Source organism: Opisthorchis viverrini, assembly GCF_000715545.1.
Source record: "Opisthorchis viverrini unplaced genomic scaffold opera_v5_152, whole genome shotgun sequence".
NCBI classification, from domain to species: Eukaryota; Metazoa; Platyhelminthes; class Trematoda; order Opisthorchiida; family Opisthorchiidae; genus Opisthorchis; species Opisthorchis viverrini.
In genome coordinates this window covers 758,176-774,140 of record NW_008751808.1, presented here as the reverse complement: position 1 = coordinate 774,140, position 15,965 = coordinate 758,176, and the positions used below count along the sequence as shown (strand labels likewise).

Sequence of the window (15,965 nt, the reverse complement as noted above, 5' to 3'; positions counted from 1 at the left end):
GATAAATAATAAATAAATAAATAAATAAATAAATAAATAAATAAATAATAAATTAAATAAAGCGTCTAGGTATACTACTCCCTCTATGCCACCCGAAGGAAGCACGAAGGCTGGGATAATATCAGGTTATCCGAGATAAGAACGCACGAAGGCTGGGATAATATCAGGTTATCCGAGCCTAGATAAGAACAATCGAGATATTGAGATTGATTGCAGACCACCGACCTCCAATCAGTAAGTTCGAGTCATCCCGAACTCCATTCCAGCTGAATCTCCGGTTCGTGGTAATTTTAAACTGATTGTGCCGCCCGAAGACCACCTCGCCTTCCAGCTGGAAAGACGTTTAATTGCCAGATAAAATTTAATTAACCCGAAGAAGGGTGAAAACAACAGTAAACTGTCCACAGTTTTGATCGTTCATAGGGATGTCAATTCAAAACGCTTGAGCCAGAACAGACCGACAGCTCTTCGTTTTTTTGCACCACGGATGTCAAAACATCCAACCATAGGACATTAGTCAGGGACATAGATATTTTAGTGCCCTCTCCCGGTCAGTTATTTATTGTCATACTGGCTTACAAGTCCACTGAATGGTGCCACGTTTTTTGTTGACGGAGTACCGAAACATTTTGTTCCCCTCGATATCAGAGGTAGAGAAGCTTTTCTGAATGCTATGTTCTCTCCCATCTATGAACAAACGAGACATAGATATCGGAAGCTCCAAAATCAATGGTAGATGTGGAGGTAGACACTTTGTAACTTTTGTCATGATACGCATGCGCATTGCTTACAATGAGTCCAGTATATCGGAAGAGCACAATAAGTTCGCACAGCCACAAACGTGTGATATACTAACTACTAACAAACGAGAGTTCATCTATTGATGTTTCGAAGTTCAGGTATGGGCGTGGGATGGAAGTAGGCAGGTCACAACATTCGCTGCAGGCGCAGCTATATATCCGATTTTCTTGAGCGAATAGATTGGACTCGTCGTGAGCAGCGCGCTAAAAAAAATCCTGGGTTTATTATCACACAGTGATCGTCATAACCAAGACTACAACCTAAGCACTCCCTTCCTACGCTTATACTTGAATTTCGAAATCTCAACAGTTGAACCCTCTTTTATCTACAGCTAGTTTACTGCCTTTTGCTCTTCCAATATCGTTTCTCGCCTAAACACCAGTTTTTACCCACGAACGTTTGGCTCGGTACGTGCCAGTACGTTCGCAGAATAGACTAATCTAGTCGTGCAGATGCCCTGGAGACCGTTGCTGACCTCTTTTGATACGCAACCCCATTGTCAAAAGATAGGTAATGTGAAACGGTGCACGCTCACAGGAGACCCGAATAGATCACTCGTTTGTGACATTTTTCAGCCAAACGCGCCATGCGGTTGTAAACTGAATATTGATCCACCTGAAACCTGAGATGGCTTTTGTGTAACAAAATCGTCGAAGGATATGATAAACGAGAGGTTTTTAGAGCCCCGCTTGAATATCAGTTTATAAATGACCGTGTAATTCCAATTATATTAACTTTGATGACCAATTATAAAATGGGGTTGATGGACTTTCATGTACTGGATTTGCCTAATTAGAAGAAAGGCGTTCGGCTGTAACACCCTTTCGGGGCATAGCTGCCATACCAACCGAAGGAAGCACGAGGGCTGAGTTAGTTGCCTAAGCCCAGATCAGAGCGGTCGAGATGCAGAGGTCGGGTTTGATCAGCTGAGTTTTCTCGGGCTCTGTTTCCTGATGAGCCTTTGAATGGCGAGACTGGTGGCGGACTGTTGAAGAGTTTTCACTACCAAGGGACGTGTTTCTAATCAAGCGACCACATTTATGGGCTAGGTCATCATCTTCTTCAACAGCATGACATTACTGTTCAACACTGATGCTTCGCTGCCGCATAACCACGATTTGTTCGAATGCCGTATTGTGAAGAGAGGAATGAAAGTGGATGGAGAAGGGACTTAGTGATAGCCTACTGCAATCATTCCGAAGTGCCTCCAGACACTCATTGAGATAATCTGGATAGACACCGACTACAAGAACTCTGCTGGCATCGATTAGCAGCCATAGATTGCAGTGTCTCCATTCAGGCGCAGTGGGGATCACGCGGTCCACATCCTGGAAGGCGAGTAACACCGACAGCAACCTCTGCCAGGTCAACGCTTGGTCACCTCTCTACCTCCGCCACTCTGAATTGGGCACGCGAAATAGCATTCTCTTTCGTAAACGATCGTTAGGTACACACAATACATAATCTAAACAAACACAGCTTCTGGTTCTGGACACATTCCTCAGTGGAAGTCCGCGTTTCACAACCTAACACCCGTTTTCTAATTGCCTCGTTACGCATTCTCCGACACCAACCTACACGAGCTATGGTTCTGAGACAACGATTGTAGAACACCTGAAGGCGTCTCAGTTCCGCTTCTTGGACGGGCACACAGCAAAACAGCCCTCACTGTAGCCTGATACCCACGTACCCTGAGATTAAGGGATACACCACTTTGATGCAATAGGTATGTTGATTGGGCAAACGCGACCCGAGCCTTGAAGATTCGTGCATTCACCTCATCTGACACACTACAGTTGGAACTAATACAATTTCCAAGATACGTAAAACGCTCCAAAACTTCCAGTACCTCTCCGTGGATTGTAAGTGGCGTGTTCAGTGACTGCAGGTCCATAAGCGTGTCCAAGGACTCATTCTAAATGACGGGATGAATTTGACCAGTTCATCCCAACGCACCTGTCCTCTTTTCTTTGAATACCAGAACGATGTTTTATACATATTCCAGATCCACAAGGTCTGTAGCTTCTATTTAAACACAATGGTTTTGAAGACCTCCTAGCGTTTTTTCAGTACCTCGTAGACCACGAAATTAAATAGACATAGAGAGAGTGCGCGCTCCTGATCGCTTTGTGTAGGGAAGCTTTTGGAGATACTCTCACACGTCCAGAAGTCTGAAAATGGAAAGAAGTTATTGCGTTCACAAACTTCCGGGGCATTCCTTGATGGACAAGCGTATCAAGGTGAGCCGACCTGTCAACCGAGTCGAATGCGCCTTGGAAATCCAGGAATGCTAAAACTTTGGTTATAAGCTAGATCACTCTCTGCAGACCGTACTTTGTGGATAATTTTTCCTGGATAGCGAAGCTGACAATGTTACATAGAAAGGTGCCAAAAATTATGAAACTCAAGTGCGAACGTATGCTCCCATTGGCCATTCCATCGTCCTTTTGGATCGTCAGCTCTTTTGTCACTAACTTTTTTATATTTTCTAACTTCACATCTTTCAGCTGAAAGTGATTGCCAGTCTTCAAGCAGCCCAGCCGACTATTCAGATGCTTTTGCACAGCAACGACTTTTGTACTGCCCTAGAACTAGTCGCCTCAACACAGGAACTGCTTCAATCTTCCGAGCAAGTGCCCTCGAGGACTGGACCTACATCCAGCACCAACGTTCCTCTGGATCCAACTATCGGTAGCTCACAACAAATCACCTGTTTGCGACACCTCAGCGCACAGCTAATTGAAATTTCGCGCTTTGTGCGACACATGATTGAAGCCGAATTCGAGGCATCCCTGCGTCAATTTTTGGAACCTCGTCCATCCGGTGCTGGTCAGTACAGAAGGCCTGATGTGAGTTGATCGATCTGACCTGGTTATTGTGTATAGCAGGGAGCGAAAAAGTGTGTTTCAACCGTCTTCTGTTCGATATTTACATACTTCTACTCACAAAACGGAGAATTAAAAAAACAAAACAGATCCGTCCACTAGCGAACACAACATGCTAATTCTGTTAGCTTGGAAAAAAACAGACTGTGCATTGCTAGTGTTCAGTTAGACTTGCAAATGTCATTTTTTAATCTCTCCACTGTGAAACATTTTTGCTAGAGCGCTGAGCTCTCCATGAGGTCCCAACGCTTGGTTTAGCAACACTAGAGAACCATTGCAGACTTTATTTTTGTTCCTTTCTTCATATAACCATGACGACCTCTTTTTGGTAGTCTTGTATGGGAAGTACATCCCCTGCGCTTTTCGAAGAGCTATCCCTCACACCCTGTGTTGGGCATGGTACACGCCAGCTTTCATCCAAGTAAACCGTAAAGAAGACGCTAGCCCTCGGTTCGACAACAACGGGACGAAAGTAACAACTACAAAGTTAAGTGCTGTAACCCCCCAGGTGTGATTTCCCGAAAACTTATTGGATCGCGAGTGTTTTAATCTGTAATCCACAACAGCTTATAGTTCGAACCCAAGCTCACGCAGTGCTACTGGGCCTCTGTTATATCTGCTGATTCGCCAATCTGTGGTATCTGCTGCTGACTCGCTCCAGTGCTTAATACCGAAAAAAAGACTCACAGAAGGGAGCACAACAGCTATATTTTAAACAAGCGAGTGCGAGAGCCAAAGTACAATGATCTCAAGGTATTTATTGGGGGGGGGACACTGTCTGAACTTGGTTCAATGCTGACGCACGCGTTCTGGCCTTGGTACGGGGCTGTTACGTGCTGCACATTGCGGGGGCATTATCTGACCTTGACCAACGCTGACTCGCGCTGTCTGGGTTTGATACAAGGCTGTGAGGCGCTGCATATTAAGAGGACATTGACTGTCTGGTCAACACCTAGCGGAGCTGAAAGTCTCGGTAGATTTCGAGCATTCAGTGGTTGTTTTCAGGAAGCTGACCTTCCTGATAGCCTCAGTGAGGGGAAGTCACTGTCTAGCGCTTACTTATTGATAGTGAGTAAATCTTCGCGTCTCGAAACAGCTCAGGGATTACTGCATCAGCACGTGGTCGAAAAGTTGTTAGTTTAGTACTGTCAGTTAACGTTTCGACTGCTTCTAACTAGACCTGTTTCCTCTGACTGTATTTCAATAATCGTGTTCTCTACCGCTCTCTGATACGAAACAGCTCAGGGATTACTGCATCAGCACGTGGTCGAAAAGTTCTTAGTTTAGTACTGTCAGTTGACGTTTCGACTGTTTCTAACTAGACCTGGTTCCTCTGACTGTATTTCGATCATCGTGTTCTCTACCGTCTCTCTGATAGTTATGCACCGAGGTGATGTAACGGCTGTACGAGTTGATTTGAAGTTCGAGAGCGACCTAATCAACACTGTGGAGTCTTATCATAACCTGTAAACAGAATTCGTGCTTAATCAGACAGTTGCATACAACTTTAATATGGGTTTGTGGTTGTACGAGGTTTTTTTCAATTCTGTGGAGTTTGACGAAGCATGTGAAGCAGATCGGCTAGGATTGGTAAGTGACTACAGATACGAATAAATTTATGTAGCAATGGATTTGTCGACTTGTTAATCGATAATCGAGTGAAACCTGGTCACATGGTTTCAACTGTTGACTACTGTGAGGCGTGGACTTACTATTGATGCTGATTATATCTAACTCAACTTCTCTTTTGGATGAAAATCCAGTTCTAAGAAAGCGTGTGTAGCCTCGTTCCACAAACTTGAAATTGTGGAAGACGCTAATCAATGCGGGTAATTAATTGTTCATCTGATGCAGTGGCAAAAAACAGATCAAAGGTCCAAATTACGAATTACGTTCATTCAGGATTCTGACAGGCCTAAATCGATCAGGCGTTACAAGTATTTTTGACGGGACGGACCGGTGAAAAAAGGAACACAACGAACTGCTTGTTTCATTGCAAATCGAAACAACCACTCTTCGCTTGATGGGAACGATTTTTACTTAGGCCGAGGGGATGATGGTTTGGCATCAGTGTTGTAATTATCCAGTGGGTCATACAAACCGGAACTCTGTTTTTAAAGATCCGGCTATCCTGAGAAGAATATTGAAAAGACCAAACAAAAAAGTAGTGAGCCTCCTGCTGCAGCCGGTCTCAGTACGACGCGGTCTGCTGTATGAGCGTGAACTAGTCTAGATAGCAACTCCCGCTTACTAACGTGCTCATATTTAAAGAGCAACGACGCTGTCTTCCCGCGGGAATGGACGGTTAGGAAAGGTTGTCGCTGCAGACCTCATATGCCGACCAGCCATCTAATGTGGTTGAAAAACGCCTATGAACCTGCTGTTCTCGAGATAACTAATTGGTGAAGGCGCGATTACTGACCGGAAGATTCATGCTTCGAAGCCAACCCCAGCATCTCGACTGCAACCTACCAACGTTCCGGCCCTCGTGCTTCCTTCGAATGGTGTGCCATCAGCCGGGTCGCCTTACTTGCTGCTTACAGCGGGGCGGGTAAGCGAAGGCTGGCTACTGCTGATGCCTTCCTTCTTTTTTAGCATATTTTTCCTCCTCCCAACAACAACTCCCTTCTTGTAGGTTCGTTAGTTAGGACTGATGACTCTCCTCGTCCTGCATCGGTTCTGCAAACAAGACTTGCGCGTCATGCGGTGCTGATATCCTCAAGCATCTCGAGCCTGTCTTTTTCTATCCACATTGGCTGATAGAGTACCTACACAGGCACTTCGGAATGATTGTAGTGAGCTGTCACTAAGTCCCTTCTCCGCCCACTCGTATTCTTTTCACAATAAGGCTTTCAAATAAGTCATGGTTGTACGGCAGCGAAGCATCCGTGTTGGACACTGTTGATGATGACGGTGATGAAACATCGACCTTAGCTGTCTCGAGCAAAAAAGGCATAGCTTTTGCATAATCTGGACATCCCACATGCCTACTCTACATGAGCCGTTGTAGCAACGGTTTAGGAGCAGTAAGAACGGTACTCTTGGTCAAACTATTGTCCTTTAATAAATCATACTGGACAAGTTAGTATGGCCAAGTTATGGCACATGAAGACTGACCGGAGGTGGAATGCCGTGAACCACGGAAATCTCATTTCCTTTGGCATGTTCCACTTTTCTTGAATTTCCCAAGCAGAACTGAGAAAAACTGTCTCAGATACCTCGCTCACAGCGTTCACAACAACTCCTAGGACGACGAATGGCCGCGTTTACCTCTGGACCGCCTGTGTATGCATATGTGTGCCAATTCGTCACTTGATCGACCGGTGCCCTTCTCGGCATTGATTATTTAATAATATGTCATGGTACTGCCCTGCCGAAAAGTACCTACCTGCTACTCTCATGAGGAACTCTGAACGCTGGAAATCAAGGTTTAATGCTCAGTGTGCAATAAGCGGTGGCATCAAGTCCATCTGACTTCCACCAATAAGGACGGAATGCTTGTGTAGACCTAAATTGAACTGATACCTATCTTTCCAACTGAGTGAGCCTGCTTTTTTCTTCACCCACTCTATCCAACCTAACTCTAGCGTGTGACTGTTGTCAACGTGATTTAATTCTACCAGCATATGCCATCATATGAAAGTGATGTCCACTGACCTTCGTTTCTTTGGCCAGTCAGTGTGAGGTCCTTCAATATGTACACTTTCTGGCTGCAGGCATAGAGTTGTCAGAGTTGTCAGGGTAGTAGGGTTTAGGTTTCGTCTGGCTTAAGTGCGGTCTCCATTTTATTCTAACCTCGATTCAACTCAAGTATGGCATAACACTGCGACAATGTGTGGGATATCGCTGAACAATCTTACTCTTTTACCTTCGAGTACGGATTAGTCACGTACGAAAAAAATCCAAACCGATGTACGATGGTACTCATTACGTTCTCGTCGTTTCCTTTGCAACTTTTCTGCCTGTCTAGCGGCTCTAGATGACTACCTTTGTTTAACTGTTCAGCCGAATCGTGACTTGTTCGTCTGGTCGTTGAGTGCACAATATTGAGCGGATCGATAAAACTAGTATTGAAGTAAATGTATCCCTTAGCGAGTCAAATCGATCCGCATGCACCCTAGTTGGACAACGTGACTAATCCGACTAGCACGTACGATTGTATTTTTTCACTACAGCCACTTCTTAGTTAGGTAGGGCTGTGACCCGCTGCCTATGAGTTGCCAGACTACCTGTATGGATATGCACGTTTTTAATCGTATCCATCAACCGAACAAGCGTGGTCAACGTTTACATCTGTCTTCATTTGATGGGCTTCAGCAAGGACAGAGGTTTTCTCTAATCATAAATAATCTGAGCAACAATGTCGATGCTTCGTTTAGAAGGAGTAAAGCGAATTTTGTTGAATTAAAGGGGTCAGATCCGGGCAGCTAAGGATCTCACAGGACGATTGCAGCCATCGAGCTATACACAGTTCGTATTCAGAGGGCAGTAGATGTTTTATCGAGAAACTGGTTCTATGAAAAAACGGGTTAATAAACATCGTGAATTAAACAAGACGTACAGTCAATAATGACGCAATCGGTAGGAGCATAAAAATGTTCAGTGAGGCAGCAGAGCTTTCTGGAAGCAACAGCAAGTAAGCACCGAATGATGCACAAACGTACAAATATAGTCAGTCAGTGTAACTTGCAGAAAACAATCACCACATTGAAGAGGTAAGGAACTTTCTTTGGCTGGATGCAGCACCTCGTGTCACCTGCTTAACCGGATGGCGCGCTTAAGTCTGTTTAAAACAGACCTTAACGGAGGCTATCTGGCAGATACGGTGTAAACGAAATATGAAAATACGGACTCCCGAGGAATCGTGTTGGTGCGGTGGAGAACGCGCTCGTCTGTCGTCCAAGGACTTATGAGCTCGATACCCGGCTCGTACCTTTTTCCGCCAGAGCGTATACTTGAAAATAGGCATATCTGGCATGAAATGGCAAGCGAAAATGAACAGCAAATAAACCTTGAGAACCTGGAGAATAAGCAGACCTTAAGCAGGAGTGAAAACTGGGGGGACGAAACGGCGTCATAATATATAATCGCGCTACTCATGAGTAGTCAGGACAGAAAAGAAAAACAACCCCTAGTCATCGTTAGTTCGCGAAAGGAATCAACAAAAGATCTGATCACTGTAAGGGAAGACGAATGGACGTAAATTTGCCACTAACAATACCGCCATTTCCATGCCGATTTGCGTGCACCCCGAAGGAAGCACGAGGGTTGACAAGCTGCCAGATTGTTTGGGAGCAGTCGAAATACCCAGAATTAATTTTGAATCACAGACCTTCCGGTCAGTAATTTCGCGTCTCGATCACTGAGCCAACTCGAGCTCTAATTCCCTCTTCGGAGCAATGAACCCAAATGTAATTACTATCGCGTGCATTCAAAAATGAATGTGAACGATACGCTTCAGACGAAGCCCTCCCGACTCATACCGGGACCAAATGCTTCTCGTCATCCGACATTTTATTCACTCTCTGATGGATCTGCTGCTTGTTTGTGTGACCAAATGTGGCCGAATGAAGGTCAAAGTCAAGATACGCATGTTTCTGGTAGACATAAGGCTGAAAGTCCGCTTATCATCTTTTATCTGTTTTATCTCGTCCACTATTGTGAGCAAAGCGTTAGAACTGCTTCAATGGAAGATGAGAATTTATTCGCGTCATGATATTTTTACTCTTCGAAACTGCCGCTTTAAAACGGTTACTTTGCCACAAAGTGACTCCTTCAACGTTGTTGCGGTCATCTTTTCTCTGGGCGCACACTCTCGAGTTTCTTTGCTGCGGAATTATCTCTTGTGGGAGGAAGCTTGCAGTTGGAGTACACTACAAGTAACTAAACAAAACTGAGTCCTCTCAAAGAAGAGTCCTTTCTGCCCGAGTTGTCTGTGCTCTGGAGAACTGACATTGCAGGATCAAGCACGCATGCCGAACACCATCTTGGTCGCTGTTTTTTGCCAGGTTAGGACCATGTTTCTCCTCTGGTTATCATATCAGTTCATCCTGTAAAGATGAAGCCCATCAGTGCATAGCTGTTCTACTGCCAGAGGAAGCACAAGATTCCACAAGGTTTCCCAAGCCGAAACTGAAAATTCGGAGACTCACAAACCTGTTGGTCAGTAGCTCGCTAATTTTCTTCTGCTACACTTTGAGCTCTTTTTCTTCCAAGATGGCAAAAAATGTTAGTAAATCGGCTGTCTGTTCCTGGTTCTTTGTCGTTTGTCAGTGGACGAAGTCATCCATAGATATGGCCTGTTTACAGAGGTCTGCTGAATCTTGGTTCTCGACCACTTTCATGGCAGTCAGCATCCGGTTTTGAAAAGCGAACCATGTCGTCGTTGGTTACTGCCTTGCATACTCCAGAATAGCCTCACTGAAAGATTAGCGTTGCAATTTAGGTCTCCTCTGCTTCTGTCGTGATGACAACAGGCCATTTTCACACAACCCGGTTGTTCTTCGGTCCGTATTACTGGTTGTGATTGCATAGACAATCCGTCAGGTAGCCGTCCAGCTGGCTGCTCAAATCAATAAAGACTGCGCCACATTACAAAAGCCTGTGCTGCCCACTTACTTTTTTCATTTCCTGAGAACACTTGGTTTCACGAACGTTGCGTTTTTTTGCCTTCACCACCAATCATTGATGATCAACCATCCTCCGTCCGTCGAATTGGTTTGTACAAGTTGGTACCCTGTCTTCTTGGACTATTACACATCAAACGTCACGACTTTGTCAGTGCGTTCCGGGCTGAGCTGCTACGCCAAGTGAAGCTGGTCCAACATTCCAGATCTTCCAATGGTGTGGACGCTGATGATGAATCCGCGAAACCTGAGTAAGTGCATTCTAGGAGTTGGTAATTTCAGATGTATTCCATCCTCCCGGCTGTCAAGCTCCTGTCTCTGACTAACACCTTAGTATTAGAGTTGCTCTGCTATGCCGAGGTTTCGTACTCTAGATGTTCCTGGTATACTGACGCACAATCACCCCCTGTAAAGACCTTCCTGGCTGGTCTCCCCCAGTAACCGAGCACTTGCCTGTTCTTTGTGCTTCTGTGTTCAGGATGGTTCATTCACATGTTACTCTGAAATTGGTTCAGTGTCGTTCTATGCGCTTGTCACACTGTCATAGTTGCTGCTTCTTAAGAAGTTGCTCCAATCGCGCTTTTTTGAGAGTTCCCACGCCAAAAACCGTTGGTCAATGACGTTTCAAATATCTCGCTTCTATCTGAAGTATTTCCATCAAAGTTGCCAGCGCTAGTTCAAATGAAATTCCAGAAAATCGGCCAGTTTCTTTCTGTCTTTGTAGTTCTATTCCTGTCTAAATTGACGTTTGATTAGTTTTGTACAAGACCTTTCATTTTAATGATGCTTGGGACTTGCGTCTTGTTGATTCTCAACCAGAATGAGATTGCTTCAACTCAGTTGCTTCAATGTTCTTTATTTTGCTCTCTGGTTGCAGAGAAAATTTAACTAAAAGAGCAGTCGGGTGCTCAAACCCGGATGGATAAATGTTACATCATTAGAGTGTACAGTCACGCATTCGACCGTTTTGTTTTTCTCCCGATCCGTGTTACAGCATGAGGGCAAAGTGGCTCGGCTTCCATCCCACCACACCTAACGAGTAGCAAATGTCTTCAAATTTTGTGAGGATTTAATTGTGTACATGAAACCATTCTATGCTTCAATCTGAGAACTGTACAGCTGTGTCATCTTCACTATGATTTATCAGCAGTGCGCATCTCGCGAAACCCCGGAGAATCCCGAACCCACTACCTCCTTGCTGGTAGTTTGAACACTTAGCCGTTCGGCCACGAGCGACTGACCAACAGTGTGCTTAACTCGCACTTAGACAGGATATAGCGCCGCTCACCCTTCGATCACGGGATTCACATCACGCGGTCACACGTGTTGACTGGTTCTTCGAGCAACGACTTCAGATGGAAGTTTCACTCATCGGGTGAAGTTTATTCTTCCACTGATCTACTCACAGGTTGTTGGTAGTCTGAGGAGATTTGGGATTTTTGTGGGGATTTCATCCTCAACTTAATGCAGGCGTAGCTTATTGCTCCTGAGATTCACGCGTGGATAGCTGTGACAAGCTTATGTTTTGCACACATCGTTCAGTGGGGTACCCAGTCGGGCTGCACTGGTGTCAGCTGTTCACAGTAGTCGGATTTTATCCAACCGGGTCGGTTTACCAGTCTACAACTTCCATTTGAAGCCGAATCATTTGCAGTCGGACTACTTGATAGCCCGTAATTCACACCACCATGCACTACCAAACTCACTGTCTCCAATTTTATTCAACCCTATTCGGTACGGCGGTGATTGCATGTGTGGAGTTTGCAGTATCTTCGTCCAAACAGAACATGTGGTGGCGAGTGGTTAGGTGTTCCGGTGCGTTTGACTCATTGTCAGCTGACCGGTTTCAACATCTGAGGGCAGACAGCAGCGCTTCAGCTGCTGATGCGATCTGTCACCCTATAAGGGTGGCCTAAAGAACCCGTGAACGTCGCACTTTCATTCGTCGTCTCATCCTAACTGATGTCCTAAACAGTTAGTGGAACGGCAAGGTTATCTTTTGCAGCTGTACGTAACAGGTGCTGTGGATTAGCGGAAGTCTGAGGTTAATGGTTAGTTTGCTTGTATAAAACAGTTGTACTCAGTGTTTAGTATAATTGTTTTGTACGGTCAATGATTTCTCGGGCTAAGGAGATCCACTGAATGTTGGATTACCTTGCCTGGGAGTGGTCTGAGAGGAGCCTGACTGCGTATCCCAGCGGGAAGCACTTTGTGGTATGGGCAGATAGTTCTGATAAAGGAATAGACTTCATGTGGTGGATCTTACGGGAGGGGTTATCAAATTATGCTGGCTTGGATGACCAGTGTTTGCGCTTTTGAGTCTAGATTCTTCAGCGAATCTACCCAAGGGAACTACGTCTGAGCAGCGTGCGCAATAACTCTCTGTACAGTCCGGTTAGATAGCAAGATAAATGTGAATCAGCTAGCCTTCGATCTGTGAAATTTACGCACTTTAGTGTTTCTGCGAGCTCCGTGTAACTTGCTTGGTGTGATAAACTATGTCACGTCTTGCCAAATACACTCATTTGCAAACCGGCAGGGGAGAAACCGTTCGTGGGCTGTTGAAGAGTTTTGAAAAAACCGTATAAGTGGTGTGTTAAGTCTAGGTTGTGTCCAGGACCGACCACCACTAAACGGATAGCTCCACCTAGTGGGATTGAACCACACTGAGTAGCTACACGGCCATGTTGGAGCTGTCTGTCTATTGCGTGCATGCGTACACTGTCTTTCCCAATAGAAGTCTTGTCATTCGTGATCAATGATATTCGCTCGCCATCTACAATCGACAAAGCGTGTTTCGGTTTATCTGTCTCCTTAACTTTGAGGGGAACACACCTCCATAAGTTAAGACACACTACCAGATTCCTTCGGAAAGCTGAGTAGATGCGTCCTAATGGAAGGGTCCCTCCAAAAGGCAAACCATCTATCCCAATCGCTCCAAGGTCATCATAACCGTCTCTTATTCCAGAGTTGAGCCGCTCTTTCTCGCCAGAAGCCAAGGGACGTGTTTGGCACGAGTGTATGCTTATTGTGTTTTTCCTCCTCATTGCGTTGAGCGCACAACACTTGAGTTTCATTTAAACTCAACTATTTGCGACCCAGCGTCCTCTGTACTTCTTTATCCTCTAAATTGGGGTGAGATGGCTCAAGCGGTTAGAACACGAACTTACTGACCGGAAGGTCCGTGTTTCGAACCCAACATCTGCCTCTTGACTTCCCCTGTCTAGGCTTGGGCAACCTGGCAGTATCCCAGCCCTTGTGCCTCTTTTGGGTTGCATGGCAGCTAGGCACCGAAAGGGTGTTACAGCTGAACGATTCATTCACAAATTGCTGCGATAACTTGGAACGCAGTGGTACTTTTATTCTTGGTTATGTACTTTAGGCGGGAAATCGTGTATCTGCATATGCATGCCTCTCGGTCCTACTCATGAACACAGAGGGTGATTCACTACAACCTTATAGAATCCGGCACTGGACGTTCGGTACCATTTGTTGCTGATTTTTCACTTTTCACCTTTTCTAGAGTCCCTTTAAAGGAGCACATTGCCACAATGTCTAGCGAGGAGTGGATTGAAACGATTGCTCAGCGCTGTAAGGAGCTTCAAGAACTTCTCATACGTGCACAGGTCAGTTTTCCATGTCGCACCACACATTATTTGTTTTTTTAGTACTCTTCACGCCATTTTATCTAGACAACATAGATATCCAATGTGAGATCTGCGAAGCCTTCTTCCACCAACACTCACCAGTAATTGGCTGCGAATCTAAGCCCCAACTTTCGTCTTTCGGTCTCTGTAAATGTTGTGATCATTGGGCTATAGACGGACGAGCCTTCATGTGACGTAATCTTCCGTATTACCTGCATACTAAACTTTAACAATCAATAATATGTAATCCATGAAAAATTTTAGTTAGATACCTTCTTGTATATCAAATTGTCTCGAATAGGTATCCTAATAGATTATTTGTCTGATACGTCCTTTGCCACGTACCACGAGCCTAAGAACATAGCGTTGTCAAATCACTGCTCCGCCAGTCGTTATTCAGTGAAACTCCACGGAACAACTATAGATTGGTTCCAGCAATCTGTTGGACCACGTCGAGTTGCGCGCGAAACCCCAAAAGCCAAATCTTTCAAATGGATGTTTATCTGCAAATGCGGTACTATAAGTACATTAATAAAATGATAAAACTTTACAAACCTCACTCAAATCGTGGGACTATGCCGGCTTCTATACACCGGTTTAGGAACTGCTAATTCCTAACGGGTCTCAAAGTCCACGCCGACTCAAAGCCATGTGTTTACAAACTAGCGAAACCACATGTGAACTTAAACAACACGCCTGATGACAAGGTCAAAGAACGGCTTATGTTCAGGTCCAAAACAAGAAGGGTAGTATAGATGCAAACCAAAATAACAAAAAGAAGAGGAATCACGTTGTACAACACAAAAATAGAAGAAAGGAATCAACAATAACTTCATTCTTGCTCCAATCTTCTTCCACCAATAGCGATCAGTCCACTGAAAGTTGACTTGGTCGGACTCTGCCGTCTTAGTCATCGATACCTTGAACATCCTGTCACACCCGCAAATAGTCCATCTGCTCGCGTTGCAGCCTGTTCCGGTTTCGTGCACATTCATATTACACTGTCAGAAACCAGGAATTTCCCCTATCTGAACTTTTTTGTCGGAAGTTAAGGCTCCTCATGAAAGAGTTTTCAAATTTGTGAGTCAATAAGGGGGCCTCAATCAACTGCTACTGAATATGATAACCGGTTATTTGGTAATTTCCCGTAAAGGTGTTCATAAGTTAATTCACTCAACTTCTTTTTCATAGTGGCTAACCAGGAATGTTTCGTAGTGAAAGGTATTTTCGGAAAGCTGGTGTTTGGAAGGTCCTCTTTGTCGTTTTATCCACCGCATTTAGCCACTCTCTCCTGCAGCATTCATACGGAAATTCTTCACTGGGTTTAAATGCTTATAGTTGTCTGCCTCATAATTAAGTTTATACTGCATTACAAACTGTTTTTGAACGCGATTCAGGCGGGGCAACAGTGAATTTACACTGGATAACGTTTCTAGTCATCTTGTTCTTGAACATGTTGATATAATCCGACTATACCCGACTGATGAAAAAAAACACTGAAAGCGATGAGAAATCAGATGCGAGAGCTCCATTGATTGGAAACAGTCTACGGCTTGTGACGGAAGTCAAATAAATATCAGAAATCAATATCAAACTATGTGTGTTGGGCTCGAGTTTTTACATTAGATTGAATGTCTCCTACCCTCCACAATTCTGCTTGTGAATGTAACGCAGGCGGTTTTTCCCGAGTTTCCGTGGTTAGTTACTATTGCTAAGCAAAGGCACTGTTGGGTTTTGGGGAAGAACCGCTATCGTGGCTTCCATATCGAGCACATCGGCCTCATTCGTTGGATCCGTAGGATGTAACGCAGGCGGTTTTTCCCGAGTTTCTGTGGTTAGTTACTATTGCTAAGCAAGGACACCGTTGGGTTTTGGGGAAGAACCGCTATCGTTGGATCTGTAGATTTGTTTGACGCAGACTCTTTTCCAGGTGCTTGTCGAACCTATCACCCACCTGGTCAAGGGGTATACCGGGTGCAGTTCATGGCAGCTAGATCGGAAGAGCG

The 15,965-nt window shown here is 44.9% G+C and overlaps 2 protein-coding genes across 2 annotated transcripts in view; one reads left to right on the top strand and one right to left on the bottom strand.

Moving 5' to 3' along the window:
• Positions 1-15,965, top strand: part of T265_06939 (hypothetical protein) — a gene marked incomplete at both ends in the record, with an annotated part of 64,501 nt that overhangs the window by 21,183 nt on the left and 27,353 nt on the right. The window contains 3 exons of the mRNA XM_009172342.1: positions 3,309-3,650; positions 10,415-10,563; positions 13,836-13,938. Of these exons, the coding sequence (XP_009170606.1) occupies positions 3,309-3,650; positions 10,415-10,563; positions 13,836-13,938 (594 nt within the window). The remainder of the gene's footprint in view (positions 1-3,308; positions 3,651-10,414; positions 10,564-13,835; positions 13,939-15,965) is intronic.
• T265_06941 (hypothetical protein) overlaps positions 13,691-15,965 on the bottom strand; it is a gene marked incomplete at both ends in the record, with an annotated part of 7,509 nt that continues 5,234 nt past the window's right edge. The window contains one exon of the mRNA XM_009172344.1: positions 13,691-13,733. Within this exon, the coding sequence (XP_009170608.1) occupies positions 13,691-13,733 (43 nt within the window). The remainder of the gene's footprint in view (positions 13,734-15,965) is intronic.